This window comes from Podarcis cretensis (assembly GCF_951804945.1).
Source record: "Podarcis cretensis genome assembly, chromosome: 9".
Lineage (NCBI taxonomy): Eukaryota > Metazoa > Chordata > Lepidosauria > Squamata > Lacertidae > Podarcis > Podarcis cretensis.
The window spans coordinates 73920309-73935258 of NC_137178.1; the positions used below are offsets into that span (position 1 = coordinate 73920309).

Consider the following 14950-nt stretch of genomic DNA (forward strand, 5'->3'; position numbering starts at 1 on the left):
TGAGGGACTAGGAAGATTTTAGAAAATGAGGCAGATGCACCTTCTGCTGTGCTGGTCTTTTCCTTAGAATAATGGAATAGAGATGAAAGAGAGCATTCTCTAATGAAAGAGAGTCCACCACTTTCCGAGGCACTGTAGGGTTGCCATATCTTGAAGAACAAAAAAGAGGACAGCCCAAGATGCTGCCAGCCCGAGGAGGCACGTGGGGCTGCTGATGCTCTAGTGCACCTCTTTCCCTGGCATGGGCTGGCAGCAGCTGCACAATGCAGAGCAGCCCAAGCGGAGGCAGGACCCCAGCACCTACCTGATCTTTGCTGTGATAGCTTCACTCTGCTGTGGTGCTTCCACTTCTGGGACACAGTGCCCTTCGGAGCATGCACGTGGCCCCCCCAAAAAACCAACACACCCCATTTATTTATTTTTTAATAACCCCTAACCCAGACATTTCCTTTATAACGTAAATATCCACCTAGATGGGCATGTTGCCCCCCCCAAAAAAAGAGGACATGTCCAGGTTTTCCTGGATGTATGGCAACTCTAGAGGTAGTCAGCTGTTACCATCAGAAAGTTCTTCCTAATATTTATTCAGAATCTCTTTTCTTGCAACTTGAAGCCATTGGTTCAGGTCCTAACCTTTGCAGCTTTCTGTTTGAAGATGGCTACCGTATCTTCTCTCAATGTCTTCTTCTCCAGGCTAAACATTAAGACCCTGGATCATCTTCCTCGCGCTCCTCTCCACATGTTCCAGCTTGTCAATATCCTCCTTGAATTGTGGCACCCAGACACAGTACTCCAGGTGTGGTCTGACCAAAGCAGAATAGAGTGATACTATTACTTTCCTTCATCTGGACACTATACTTCTTTAGATGCAGCCTAGAATAGCATTAGCCTTTTTGCTGCTGCATCACACTGTTAATTCATTTAAGATTGTGGTCTACTAAGACCCCTAGATCACTTTCACATATACTACTGTCAAGCCAGGTGTCCCCATCTTATATTTGTGCAACAGATTATTCCTTCCTAAGTGTAGAACCTTACATTTGTCCCTATTGAAATTCATATTGGCCCAGCTTTCCAATACGTTTAGTATGAGAGAGGGACAAAAACTTCTCCCTGTCTAGCTTCTCTACATCATGCATAATATTATGCATCTCTATCATGTCTCCATTTACTTGACTTATTTCTAAACTAAAAAGTCCCTTGTAGGAGACTTTCTCCAACCCCTTCATTCTTCAGTTACCTTTTTGAGATGTGGCAACACAGTATTCCAAGTGTAGTCTTGCCATAGATTCTTACGACAGCATTATGATACTGACATTTTCGTTTTTGATCCCTTTCTTAATGATCCCAAATAATGATCCCTTTCAGCCAGTTAGAAGAGATATTTTTGAAGCTCATCTCAATCCCTTTTGTTCTCACCACGCAAAACAATTTGGTATCATCAGCAAACATGGCTACCTCACTGCTCATTCCAACACTAAATCATTAATGGGCTACTTAAAAAGCACAGGTCCAAGTTCCAATTCTTGGGGGAACTTCAGTTTCTACATCCCTCCATTGTGAAAACTCAATTTTTTCCCTATCCTTTGCCTTCTGTTTCTTTACCAGTTACTAATAATCCACAGAAGAGCCTCTCTTTATGACTGCTAAGCTTACTCAGGAGTTTTTGGTTAGGTACTTTGTGCACTTTGGTTGTCAAAAAGCTTTTGACAATGTTAACGGGATCAACACTATATGCATGTTGACACTCTGAAAGGTTAGTCAGACATGACTTACCCTTTGCTGAAGCCATGCCAGCATTTGCTTTGCATGCAGAAAGTCCCAGATACAATTTGACATCTCCAGGTAGTGCTGGGACAGACTGCTATCTGAAATCCTGGAGGGTTTCTGCCAGTCACTTGGCTCCCATTTCACTCCACTTCTCTAACCAGAAGAGCAACAGATGATGGTTGCCTGGCTTCGGTTTATATCTCAACTGGAGCTTGTGATTTGTTTTTCTTCAAACTGCATACCCTCCAGCATTTCTCCAATGAAAATAGGAACATCCTAAGGAAAAGTGGGACATTCTGGGATCAAATCAGAAACCGGGATGGCTTTTCCCTGGACACTTGGAGGGTCTGAAACTGTCATGTTAAGCAATGGTTTGTCATCGCTTACTAATCATAGTTTGTTTGGGTGAAACTACAATACTTGGGATAGATGTGACACTATGCTGTAGATCATGGTTTGTTGCTTCCACTGACGAGGGAAGGAGCAGAGTGGGAGCAAATCTCCACATTCATGGTGAACCATTAACTTGGCCAATTATGTATTTGTTATATTTGCCCCATAAATAGAAATGTGCAGGTTCATTCTTCCATCCATGCTTACTGAACACTGAAAGATCCCCCCCCAAAAAAGCCCCCATCACTTCTGAAAAATGAACCAAAAAACCCCCAGATTTTTTGAGTGAGCTCTTTCCGGATCTATCCAGTAATGAATACCCACAAATGACATTTTGTTTTTGTTTTTAGATTCATGTTTCCCGGCTCCTGCTCCTTTTATGAACTCCCAATGTACATAATGCTAGTGACATAGCCCCATCATGGAATTCTTCTGGAGTCTGGAGCCGGAATGTAGGGTTTAGGTAAGTCCAGTTTAAAGAGAGGGGCGGTATTGTGTGGCATCTAAGCATTTAGAGTCCTACTAAAAGTAAAAAATTTAGAGACTATTTTTTAAAAAACCACACAATATACTTTAGGGCTATTATACTAAATTTGGTTTTTCCCCAAAAAAGAGAAAGAAGGAGCTGGAAGAGCTTGAATTTACTTTGTTGTTTAGGGGGGGAAAGTACTTTTGTTGAGAGTTTCATTGAATTAACCTAAACCATAGGCAATACCCATAGAGTATAGAAGGGAGGATAACACTTAAAATATGCTTTTGTATGCAGAAAGGCACACTTACAAATATATGAAACTGGAAGGCCATGATTAACAAGAATCCCCCTCCCCTAATGAGTCAGAAATTAAGGACTTAAGCTGTGGATTTAAGGCTGTGTGGAGATAAACTTTCGATCCAAAGCAATGTTTCAAGATGAAGCTGGAAAGCTAAGAGTTTTGGAGTGACGCAGTCAGGAAAAAATGCCGTTCGCCATTTTGTGAGGCATTGTGGGAGCTCTTGGGTCTGGGAGGAGAAAGAGAGAAATAGAGTTGTTTACATATCGTGAATCAACTCCTCGGTGGGACTTAAGAGCGACAAATGCCAAAATTTACGATGGATAAAGTGATGTTATCTACGAAGGAGATATATGGAAGCCATCTGGACTTAGTGGAGGAACGGGAAATCCACACAGGATTATTACACTTGCTATCGGCTTAAGGAGACTAACAGAAGAGATCGTAAAGGAAAAAGAGAAATTATACGAACAAGATATGATGTGGCAACACCAAGATAAGACTGGATAGAATTATGAACTTTGTTTGGACTGATTGGGACTGATTTGGACATTAACGCAGTAATAAGAAGATGATCTGAATTCCCCTTTGGATCTTGAAGTATGGGTTCCCCCAACAAAATTTAAAAATTTGGCTTTGTAATTCGGAATTTATATGATGTGATTTAATTTGATGTGATTGGCCAGTTAATAAAAATTATTAAAAAAAAAAAAGAAAGAAACTGGAAGGCCTTGAATAATTTACTGTTTGTACATAACATACATAATTTGTATGTGAAGGGCATTTCTCACTGGACCAAGCTGTTCTTTCATTTTGTCACTTCAAAATATGGCATTGGGCAAATCTCCAGGACCGGATGGATTGACTTCTAAATATTATAAGATTTTGAAAGAGTGGTTAATACAACCTTTGAAAGAAGTTTGTAACGAAATTTTGGAGGGAAAGAAGGCACCAGATACGTGGAAAGAAGCTTTTATCACACTTATACCAAAGACTGAGATAGAAAAGACTCAACTTAAAAACTACCGCCCAATCTCCCTATTAAATGTGGATTACAAAATTTTTGCTGATATTTTAGCGAAAAGGTTGAAAGTAGTTTTGATGGAGGAGATACATAGGGACCAAGCAGGTTTTCTTCCGAGAAGACATTTGTCAGATAATGTAAGGAACATAGTTGATATTTTGGAAAAACTGGAAGTGAATATTAATACTAAAGCTGTTTTGATATTTGTGGACGCTGAAAAAGCTTTTGATAATATTTCATGGAGTTTTATGATAAAAAATCTTCGGGGGATGGGGGTAGGTCAAGGGTTTGAAAATGGTATAAGTGCGATATATTCTGAACAAAAAGCAAAATTAATTGTAAATAATGTGGTTACAGAAGAAATTTCTATTGAAAAAGGGACACGTCAAGGATGCCCAATCTCTCCATTACTTTTTATATCGGTCCTGGAGGTTTTGCTGAATATGATCAGAAAGGACCAGTTGGTTAAAGGAATACAGGTCGGAGTTAAACAATATAAACTGAGAGCTTTTGCAGATGATTTAGTACTTACATTGCAAGAGCCTGAATCTAGTACTAAAAGAGTATTAGAACTAATTCAAGAATTTGGTCAAGTAGCAGGATTTAAACTAAACAAATCTAAAACGAAGGTTTTGGAGAAAAATCTAACAGTATTGGAGAAAGAAAAGTTTCAGAAGGAGACAGGGTTAACTGTGGTTAAGAAAGTGAAATATTTGGGTATAAATATGACATCTAAAAATTTGAATTTATTTAAAGATAATTACGAGAAAACTTGGACGGAAGTAAAAAAAGACCTAGAAATTTGGTCAAATATGAAGTTTTCCTTGTTGGGTCGAATTTCAGTTATAAAAATGAATGTACTGCCTAGAATGTTGTTTTTGTTCCAAACATTGCAAATAGTGGATAAGATGGATTGCTTTAAGAAATGGCAGAAAGATATTTCTAAGTTTGTCTGGCAGGGCAAGAAGCCTAGAATAAAATTTAAGATATTAACTGATGCGAAAGAAAGGGGCGGATTTGCCCTGCCAGACCTTAAATTGTATTATGAATCAGCAGCGTTTTGCTGGTTGAAAGAATGGCTACTTCTTGAGAATACTGATATTTTGGACTTAGAAGGTTATGATAATTTTTTTGGATGGCATGCATACCTGTGGTACGACAAGGTAAAAGTTCACAAGGGTTTTAAAAATCATATTGTCAGGAAAGCATTATATAATGTCTGGATTAGATATAAAGATTTGCTGGAAAGTAAAACTCCAAGGTGGTTGTCGCCAATGGAGGCAAAAGCCGTTAAAAAATTAAATATGGAGGTTAATTGGCCGAGATATTGGGAAATTTTGGAGCAAGAAGGAGACAGACTGAAATTGCAAAGTTTTGAGAAGTTAAAAGGGAAAGTGAGAGACTGGCTGCATTATTATCAGATAATGGAAGTCTTTAAACTAGACAGGAAAGTCGGCTTCCAGGTGGAAAAATCAAAATTAGAAACTGAACTGTTAGAATCTAGTACTAAGAACTTGTCAAAAATGTATAACTTGCTGTTGAAATGGAATACACAAGATGAAATGGTTAAATCTGCAATGATTAAATGGGCCCAGGATATTGGTCATGACATAATGTTTGCTGACTGGGAAAAGTTATGGACCACCGGGATTAAATTCACGGCATGTAGTGCCTTGAGAGAAAATATTATGAAAATGATTTATAGGTGGTACATGACCCCAGTCAAGCTTGCGAAAATCTATCATTCGCCCGAGAACAAATGTTGGAAATGTAAAGAAAGAGAAGGAACATTCTTTCACCTTTGGTGGACATGCCCAAGGATTAAGGCTTTCTGGGAACTGATCTATAATGAACTGAAAAAGGTACTTAGGTACACTTTTCCTAAGAAACCAGAGGCCTTTCTCCTGGGCATGGTCGGCCAAGTGGTTGTAAAGAAGGATAGAACTTTTTTTATGTATGCTACAACAGCAGCAAGAATTCTTATAGCAAAGTACTGGAAGACACAAGACCTACCCACCGTGGAAGAGTGGCAGATGAAAGTGATCGACTACATGGGCCTGGCAGAGATGACGAGCAGAATCCGCGACCAGGGAAAAGCAACGGCGGAAGAAGATTGGAAAAAATTTAAAGACTATTTAAAGTAATACTCTAAAATTAGTGAATGTTAGATTGATGTTGAATAAGAAAAATAGGGGTTAACAGCGATTATGATTAAGTGGAAGAAAATGAATATTTTTATAATAAATCTGACAGTAAGGGAGGGATTTGTTAATTAATTAATTTGACATGAGAATGCAGAAAGGGGAGGTATGAGGAAGACGGGAGAGTAAGAAATATGAAATTAAGAGCAGGAAATTATACATGTTGCATTTTATTGTCTTTTGTTGTTTTGTTTTATTTGTTAAAAAAATATATGGAAAACTGAATAAAAATTACTAAAAAAAAAACAAAAAAAACATTTTGTCACTTCTGTATTTTCCAGTTGTGGTAAGAATTCACATCTACACCACCTTGTTTGTTACCAAGGTGAGGAACAACCATCTTTTGAATAAACCACAGAACCAAGGAGACTAATTTGAGTCCAGCGACCAGGAGGCACCCAACGTTGATTATAGCTATTGCAACAGGACAGAGCTCACTCAATTCAACGTGCCTGTTGAGAAGGTCTGTCCTGAGGCACTTCAGAACAAAGACTTGTATAGTAGTTCAGACAGAGCAAACCAAGAGTCATAAAACATCTTCACGTATGTCAGGAAATAGTGCTTTCACATTGGTGAGAGAACTCACAGTTGTATAAAGCACAGTGGATCCGTCCTTCAGTTTGAGGTGCCAGTTCATATAACCAGTGTCTCCATTTGATCCCTGCATGATTCAAAGCCTACCTGCAACCCTGTGAATATCTGTACCTGGATCTTTAGAGGATGGTTCACACTTTTTGCAGTAGGGAAGCTCTTTGTGTGCATTTGATGATGTATGCCTTGACTCTGCGGCTTGTGCATATTAGAAACCATGGGAGCCCCTTCATCAGGTGGGGCTTCCAGCTAGCTGAAGTGACAAAGAGCCCTAGAATTGCTAATTAGAAATGTTAAAAATCAGAATTGGACCTTAAAATAATTAAAGGTTAATGTGAAATATGAACTAATAGATTTTAGTGAGTCTACTCTGAGTATGATGTAGGTGGGTATCACCCATTACATTTTGATCATTTAGGAAATGTTCGTGCTTTATGAATATTTCTCACATCAGTTGAGGGTGTAGAAGATCGGCAAGGAGTGCAAGCCAAACAAACTCGTGCGCGCGCACACACTAAGCAAAATTGAAAGGGTAGTGGTGCTCTTGCCCATTTTCCTCCCGAAAGAGCTCCTAAAACTGCGCCCAGTGTTCCTGTTAAGCTTCTGCCACCAGAAAGCTGTTGAAATTGGTTGGCGAGTGTCTGCTGGCTGGAAACTGCTGAGTCAGGCCAGGCTGGTCCGTCTTGGAAGAGACTCTCTTGCAAAAGCACTGCAGGTACAAACAAGCAGGCAAATCATGCAGCGCCAGGCTGAATTCTGACAGGCCAGGCCCATGGCACAGTGTCTTTGCTTTCTATCTGGGAAGATGATCCACACTTATTCTCATTCTCCTGCTTGGGATGGGTGTGGGCAGTGCAGATTCCTACATGTCTTTCCTTCCCATCCATCTTCTGCCTCTTGTTTATCTTCCCCCAGGCCCCATTTTGCATTTCAGGGCTCACTCCAGATTTCTTTCTTAAGGTGCCTCCTTTTCTCCCCTTCACAGCTCTTGGGGTTCTTTGGCATCTTCTTTTTTCTTGAGAGTACAGTGGTACCTCGGGTTACATACGCTTCAGGTTACATACGCTTCAGGTTACAGACTCCGCTAACCCAGAAATAGTGCTTCAGGTTTAGAACTTTGCTTCAGGATAAGAACAGAAATCAGGCTCCGGCGGCGTGGCGGCAGCGGGAGGCCCCATTAGCTAAAGTGGTTGTAATGGTTCTAGGGGTTGCTTATGCGTAAATCGGCGCCACGCTTGGCTGGGTTACCTGGGTGAACCCTTTCTGTCCGGACAGCCACGAGTGACTGTCTCAATCGCTGGCAGAATCCGTCAGTGGGCGTTTCTTGAACTTCTTCCAGCAAAGAAGCTCTTTGACGCCCAGTCTCTGCCTACTCTCCCTGCGCAGGGAGGGTGTGGGCAGCGGAGGACCCGTGCTCTCCCCGCTGGTCTCCGGCGAGGAGTCATGGAGCCCCCTCGCCGATTCCCCCATCTGCCCCCCTTCTCCACTGGTGCTACGCTGATTTCCTTCCCCAGAAGATGGGCTGCCTCTCTCCCTCCTGGGACGCTCTCTGGAATCCCTCTGGAGCCCTCCCTCCTCCTCTGGCTCCGATGGCAGTTCCCTGACAGTGGTGCTTCAGGTTAAGAACAGTTTCAGGTTAAGAACAGACCTCCAGAACGAATTAAGTACTTAACCTGAGGTACCACTGTATTTTCCCAGAGGAAAAAACAAAACCCTGCCTCTGTTGCAGCAACTGCACTGTATCAGCCCTCTGACCAGACATTCATAGTTCCATTTCCACAGCTGCAGTGACGTGACATTCCAGCAGTTTTGCTATTGCCCTATGGGGGAAACTTATATGTGCAGTCAGTTTATATTATCAATATATGGCATTTTCTGCTCCGCGATTTAGTTCTTCAAGTTGAATTTAAAAACATTAATTGGAGGGCGCATAAATACTTCTGCATCCTTTTAAAGATGTGGCTTCAAGCAACATTCCATGGAATTCTAGTTTCTTAGAAGACTATCAGGGACTTCTCAGGGGAAAAAGCATCTCTGAATGACATTTATTGACCATTGCCAATGGTTCCCTGCAATGTAGAACCCCAAAGGTTCTGGGTTGCACTGTTTTGTTCACACAGGTTAATGGTGGAATCTGATAGGTCTGGCCAATGCTCCACATAAGGTGACTTTGTGCTTGAAGCAGAATTGTAAAACTTCTATAACACACAGGCATTCCATGACCAGTCAGCAGCAAGGATACTTTGCAGATGTTGAGGGAAAAGCTACTTGGAAGTAGAAACTTTGAAAACAAAAATTGTAGCTAACTTTGTTTTGAATATCCTATTTGTATTTCATGTTGGACGCTGACATGATGAGAGTATGCAGTAACTAATGGAAAAATAAACTCTGTTACGTTTGTTTAAGAGGAACATACTGACAAAATTAAACTATCTTGGTTTATACTTCCTTGGTGTATTTTCTCTTTCTTTCTAGGTAGCTGATCGTTTGTTTTCATCTTTTGGTCAAGATATTTTGGATGCTCTTTACTGGACAGCTACAGAACCAAAGGAGAGAAAAAGGGCACACATAGGTGTGATTCCCCATTTTTTCATGGCGGTGCTCTACGTCTGTATCCTTTTGTGTCAGAATTGCAGTTCATTTTCATCTCTATGAATGCTAAAATAGTACTTCAAATGCATGGATTTGAGGACCATTACGTTTTATCTACAAACCTATTCAAAGTTCTGTGAGATTGTGTCAGAATCTTCATCTTAATGTAAGAACTAGAACTGGATTTTTAAAGAAAGTAAATTGAAAACCTTCTATTGGGCAAGAATTAACTAAGGAGAACTCCTCAGTCCAGCCATGCAGGACTTGTACTTAAGCTGTCCATTTACCACAAACTATAGCCAAGAACTATAGGGACGCAGGTGGCGCTGTGGGTTAAAGCCTCAGCGCCTAGGACTTGCCGATCGAAAGGTCGGCGGTTCGAATCCCTGCGGCGGGGTGCGCTCCCGCTGCTCGGTCCCAGCGCCTGCCAACCTAGCAGTTCGAAAGCACCTCCGGGTGCAAGTAGATAAATAGGGACCGCTTACCAGCGGGAAGGTAAACGGCGTTTCCGTGTGCGGCTCTGGCTCGCCAGAGCAGCGATGTCACGCTGGCCACGTGACCCGGAAGTGTCTCCGGACAGCGCTGGCCCCTGGCCTCTTAAGTGAGATGGGCGCACAACCCCAGAGTCTGTCAAGACTGGTCCGTACGGGCAGGGGTACCTTTACCTTTACCTTTGTAGCCAAGAACAAACCTTGTTGATATCCTGCCTTGTCCACATTTCATGTTTTTCCTGCTAACCTTGCTTTTAATGCTTGCCCCTGGCCTGGCTTGCATTAACTCTTAGCTAAACCATGGCTAAACCAAGGAGCCAGCGTGCAGGTGCTGGGAGGAAAAATGGCAGCTATTTATTTCCTTCCCTGGCCCTGCTGCTGCTATGCTACCTAGAGCTGAGCCATGGTTGTGTTTATTGTTAAACCTAAACCCAGAGTTGTATTTTGTCTGGAGAAGAAGAACAACAGTGGTTCACTACATTACGAAATGGATAATAAATATTAGTAGGGCATGCACACCCACGTCTCTCAGGCATAGTGGGAGCAAAGCAGTACAAGTAATTGTTGAACCTTCTCTTGGAATGCTTAAAACCATGCAATGGACATGGTTGATATAACTGCATGTTTATCAGCAAGCTACTCCATAGTATAGCACAGGCATAGGCAAACTCGGCCCTCCAGCTGTTTTCGAACTACAACTCCCATTATCCCTAGCTAACAGGACCAGTGGTCAGGGATGATGGGAGTTGTAGTGCCAAAACAACTGGAGGGCGGAGTTTGCCTATGCCTGGTATAGCACAATGATATTTAAAAGTCTGCTTTGGTTAATGGGGGGGGGATCTTAAAACTTAGCGTAATATATATATTGCAATTTAATATTTTCTTCTAAGAAGCATTTACCTTAACATATATGACTACAGTCTTGCATGCTATCCTGATAATGGTCCAAGCAACGACACTCAATGTAGCCTTCAACTCGCACAACAAGTCACTTCTTACTATCATGATGTCTAACAATGTAAGTGATTTATAGATATATAAATATCACACTGATGTGTGACAGTACTTCTGTTAAATGATTTATATGTTCTCAGTCTACATATTTTGTAGAAATTTTTTTTTATAAAATAAAAGTATAAGTATAAGTGTTACTTTCTTTAAATTGCAGTTTGTTGAAATTAAAGGAAGCGTTTTCAAGAAGTTTGAAAAGAATAATCTGTTTCAGATGTCAAACAGTGGTATGTACATATATGTGAGCTGCTAATTTAGGAGTGTGTGCTTCTAATACATTATATATCATGTAGCATGTGTGAAATCAGTGGTGGTAGTATTTCATAAAAACCTGCGTGATCATAATTTGTGGTGTTCCTCTTCAAGTATAGCAAGGGGCTTGTTCACCACCCTGATCCGGGTTGGGATATGTTTTGCTCTTGAACAGCAGTACTGAAAATAAAACCATAGGTGAGTTATGAAGTGGTGTACAATTTTAATCCTGTTTTGAGGTTTCACTATTTTTAATCAGGCTAATAAAGATGGAACCAGACTAAGTTAGTTGTAATCAAGTCCCACAGAGCAGAATAATGAAGTTAGTCATGTTGACTATTGTTTCATCCTGACTTTCATGAAACCAACTCATGAGTAATGTTCTTTGGCTCCCACCATAACAAAGTAGCAGTTCTTTTATAGATATGTATTTATTTTGGTCTGGTTCACATATAAAATTAAGCCAAACCGTAGCCTAATGCAAATGTATGGGCTCCTGGGGAAGAGGCTGTGTCTGCTCCTGCGCTGACCTAAGTCATGGTTTGGTTTAGCATGTCATCCTAACCAGACTCGTGCTTTAACTCTGTCCAGACAAATCCTACATTGTGACCAAGGTTTGTCCACCTTGCTTGGTTTTGAGATGAAATCCAGTCTTCAGTCCGTGTACCCCACTGCTGTCTTCTAATTCTGTGCAGTGTAGGCGCATCACTTGCATGAATTCAATTAAACTCACTTGGCTCTGGCAGCCGCCTTTCTTTGCAATGGGGAGAGAGAAAGTAAGGGAAGGCAGTTAAGAGACACACACACACCCCTTTGCTAGCAGCCAGGTAAACTTTGACTATATTCAGTGTTGCTTATATGCATTGCCTCTGGAGCAGAACCCCCAGGTGTGATGCAGCTACACTATATTCAGATTTTATTGTGTGTTAAATTCATAACACTGTTAAAAATACCGAAAATCTTTTGTCACTCTCTACATGTTTCAAACACTTAAACTTAAGTTCATTCCTGCCTCCTTAAACTAGAAGCCTGTGCGGAAGACCCATTGAATGCTGTGGGACTCACTTTCTGAGAAAATATGCATAGGATTGTACTGTGTGACTAGCAATGATTTTTCATTTTTTTTCAGATGTTACATATAGCGGAAATTATTAAATCAAGCCAACTTATGATCCAGTATTGTAGAGCATCACTTTTGCTGTGTCGAATGTATGCCGTTCCCTGAGGAAGAATACAGTTGTATATTATTCCAGATGTGCATAGAAAAAATGAACAATAAAGGGAACTTATTTCCCATGTTCAGATTGTTAGGTTGGATTTGATGGATCCATACATCAGTCACGAACTTGTTCCATGCTCTTGCATAGAGTGCAGCTTTTTATAAGTAATATTAATCCACTACTAGATTTAGCCTCTGTATAAGAACTCTTCTGTAGAATGGTGATGCAAATTGCTATTTTTGTAGCCTTATAAGTTTATTATTCTTTTTAGATATAAAGGAGAGATTCACCAACTATGTGCTGTTACTGATAGTTTGTCTAAGAAACATGGAACAGTTTTCATGGAATCCAGGTAAAGTCTTATTTCCAGACAACAAATAAAGAATAAAAATTTGAAGACATTTTAGTTGTATTGACTGCCAGCAGCATAAACATAATTTGGCTGTACCTATTTTAATGAAAAAGTGGTTGACTTGATTAATTCTTCAGTATGTTATCTGTGTATTGTCACAGGATCTTATTATCATGTGTGTATGCTGTATTAATGATTTATTCAAGTGCTTTAATTCAGGTTAAAACATAATGCATAACGCTCATGGTAACAGAGCAGGAGAGGAGCACAGTGTTGCTGTTTCCTCTCTGTGCACGAGCACACTTGTTCTTTCACAGTGAGTCATGAACACTATAGTGTTATATGCTAATAAGAATATAGGTGGTTTTCTGTAGACTGAAGTTTTCTATTTTGTCAACAAAATGGTGTTATCTTCCGGCAGACTCTTCATTAATACCAAAAGTTAGCACTCCAGGGCTCATTCTTTTGTATATACCCTGTCATGCCTAAGAAGGAGTGGCATTTGCTGGACGTCTGCAGGGACCTTATATTCTATAAATAATAATAATAATAATTAATAATAAATTTTTATTTGTACCCCGCCCTCCCTGGCCGGAGCCGGGCTCAGAGCAGCTAACATCATATAAATAATACAATATGCATAAAACCAAACAATGAATTAAAATGCATCCCAAAATTAATTCAAATAAATTAAAGTTAAAGTTAAAACTGGACAGATGGCAATCCTCAGGTTAAAACTGAAAGCGGTTAATACTTGCCAGGTCTTTCAGAAAGAAAGAAAAATGTTTCTACTGCTGCTCTCTGGGTGGCTGTTAATATAGGCCTAACTCATTCCTCCACCAGCTTCTCCTGGATGATATCCTGGCACATTCTGTTAGAAGGTTGTCTGCAGGGTTTTTTTAAGAGAGCCTCACTGAAAAGATTTTCAGAGCAAAAGCACATGTCTTAATTCACAATGCATCATGGATCACAAAGCCCTCCCAGAGAGCACTGGAAGCTTAGGCCCTGTTATTTTGGCACAGGAGTATTCATGCTTTCACTAAGATACACTGCTTTTGGCTATCCCCATGTTCATTAAATTCTGCAGGACCCTGTTGAGAGAAGAAGAAGAAACATCTTACTTGGTGAACACCTGTTATTCTCATAGATTCTAGCTATCCAGATCATAATTTAGGCCTTCTGATACTAGGAAGTGGGAATGAATGGCACTCTTATCTATGAGAAGAACAGAAATTAAACAGATGAGAATTTCTTAATTTGTATGCACAACACTTTCTTCAGAAGAGTTACATTGGTGTGGATTATGGCCAAGTGTGTAATATTGTAGCTTGTGTGGTGCAAAAACATCTGCAATTATTACCTTGGCATTTCCTGAGATTTCAAACACGTAGACATTTACAGATTCAGGTTCTGACTGTTGGGCCAAACAGTATGTACTCACCTTTTTCTGTCATTGCTTTTTGTGACACATTTGTACATATGACATTCACCCTGTCTTTACAGATCATCTTTGGGTATTGTTTCCAGATGTCTGTATGGTGATTGCATCAGAAATTGCAGTAGATATTGTAAAACATGCTTTTATAACAAAATTCAATGACATCACAGCTGATGTAAGTATATTGTTGAACCACTGTACATTCAAATTTGAAATTGGGTGTGATGCGGTCTTAGCATGGATGCAGTATCTGTATGAAGAAGGCTCATGTAGGGCTCAATAAACGCCTCTTTTCTATTCAGGGTGGTAAATCAAGAATTGTGAGGAGGTGCAAAAAGGAGCCCTCCATATTGGTTAAGTAGGCGTTAAAATGGCAAATACGGTTCACTTGTAAGCAACTGTAAAATGATGCAAATTTCATAGATGTGCTACCAGTATCATAATGTCATTACACTCTGTTACTTGGAGTGCTGCGTTGCCGCACCTCAAAATGGTTGTTGAAGGTCTGTAAAAGGTGCTGAAAAGAGCAAAGGGAAAAAATGATCATGAGACTGGAGTAACTTCCCTATGAAAAAGGGTTCCAATGTCTGGAGCTTTTTAGTGCGGAAGGAATGTGAGCTCAGTTCAGATCTGATACACAAAACAAGTTCCTGGGCTTTAGAATTCTTTAATTCAAAGTGTATATCTTCTGCACCTAGCTCTGCTTGGTTGATCTTGGGGTTTTAGTAAAAAAAGGAACAAACCCAAAATTACAAGATGAAGTGGTGGTGTCTGCTAATGCCACAAGCCTTGTCCATCTCATATTAGCCATTAAAATTGTGTTTTAGTTTCAAGGACATTATAAA

The 14950-nt window shown here is 40.3% G+C and overlaps 1 protein-coding gene and 1 long non-coding RNA gene across 6 annotated transcripts in view; one reads left to right on the plus strand and one right to left on the minus strand.

Annotated features, from left to right (window-relative positions):
• The window catches only part of LOC307224699, a 476766-nt gene that overhangs the window by 303587 nt on the left and 158229 nt on the right, over window positions 1-14950 (minus strand). The gene's annotated exons all lie outside the window — the stretch shown is intronic.
• The window catches only part of TAPT1 (transmembrane anterior posterior transformation 1), a 69501-nt gene that overhangs the window by 44646 nt on the left and 9905 nt on the right, over window positions 1-14950 (plus strand). For all 5 annotated transcript variants that reach the window (XM_079991576.1, XM_079991574.1, XM_079991575.1 and 2 more), the window contains 5 exons: window positions 9225-9360; window positions 10753-10850; window positions 11001-11070; window positions 12587-12667; window positions 14171-14280. In XM_079991576.1, the coding sequence (XP_079847702.1) occupies window positions 9225-9360; window positions 10753-10850; window positions 11001-11070; window positions 12587-12667; window positions 14171-14280 (495 nt within the window). The remainder of the gene's footprint in view (window positions 1-9224; window positions 9361-10752; window positions 10851-11000; window positions 11071-12586; window positions 12668-14170; window positions 14281-14950) is intronic.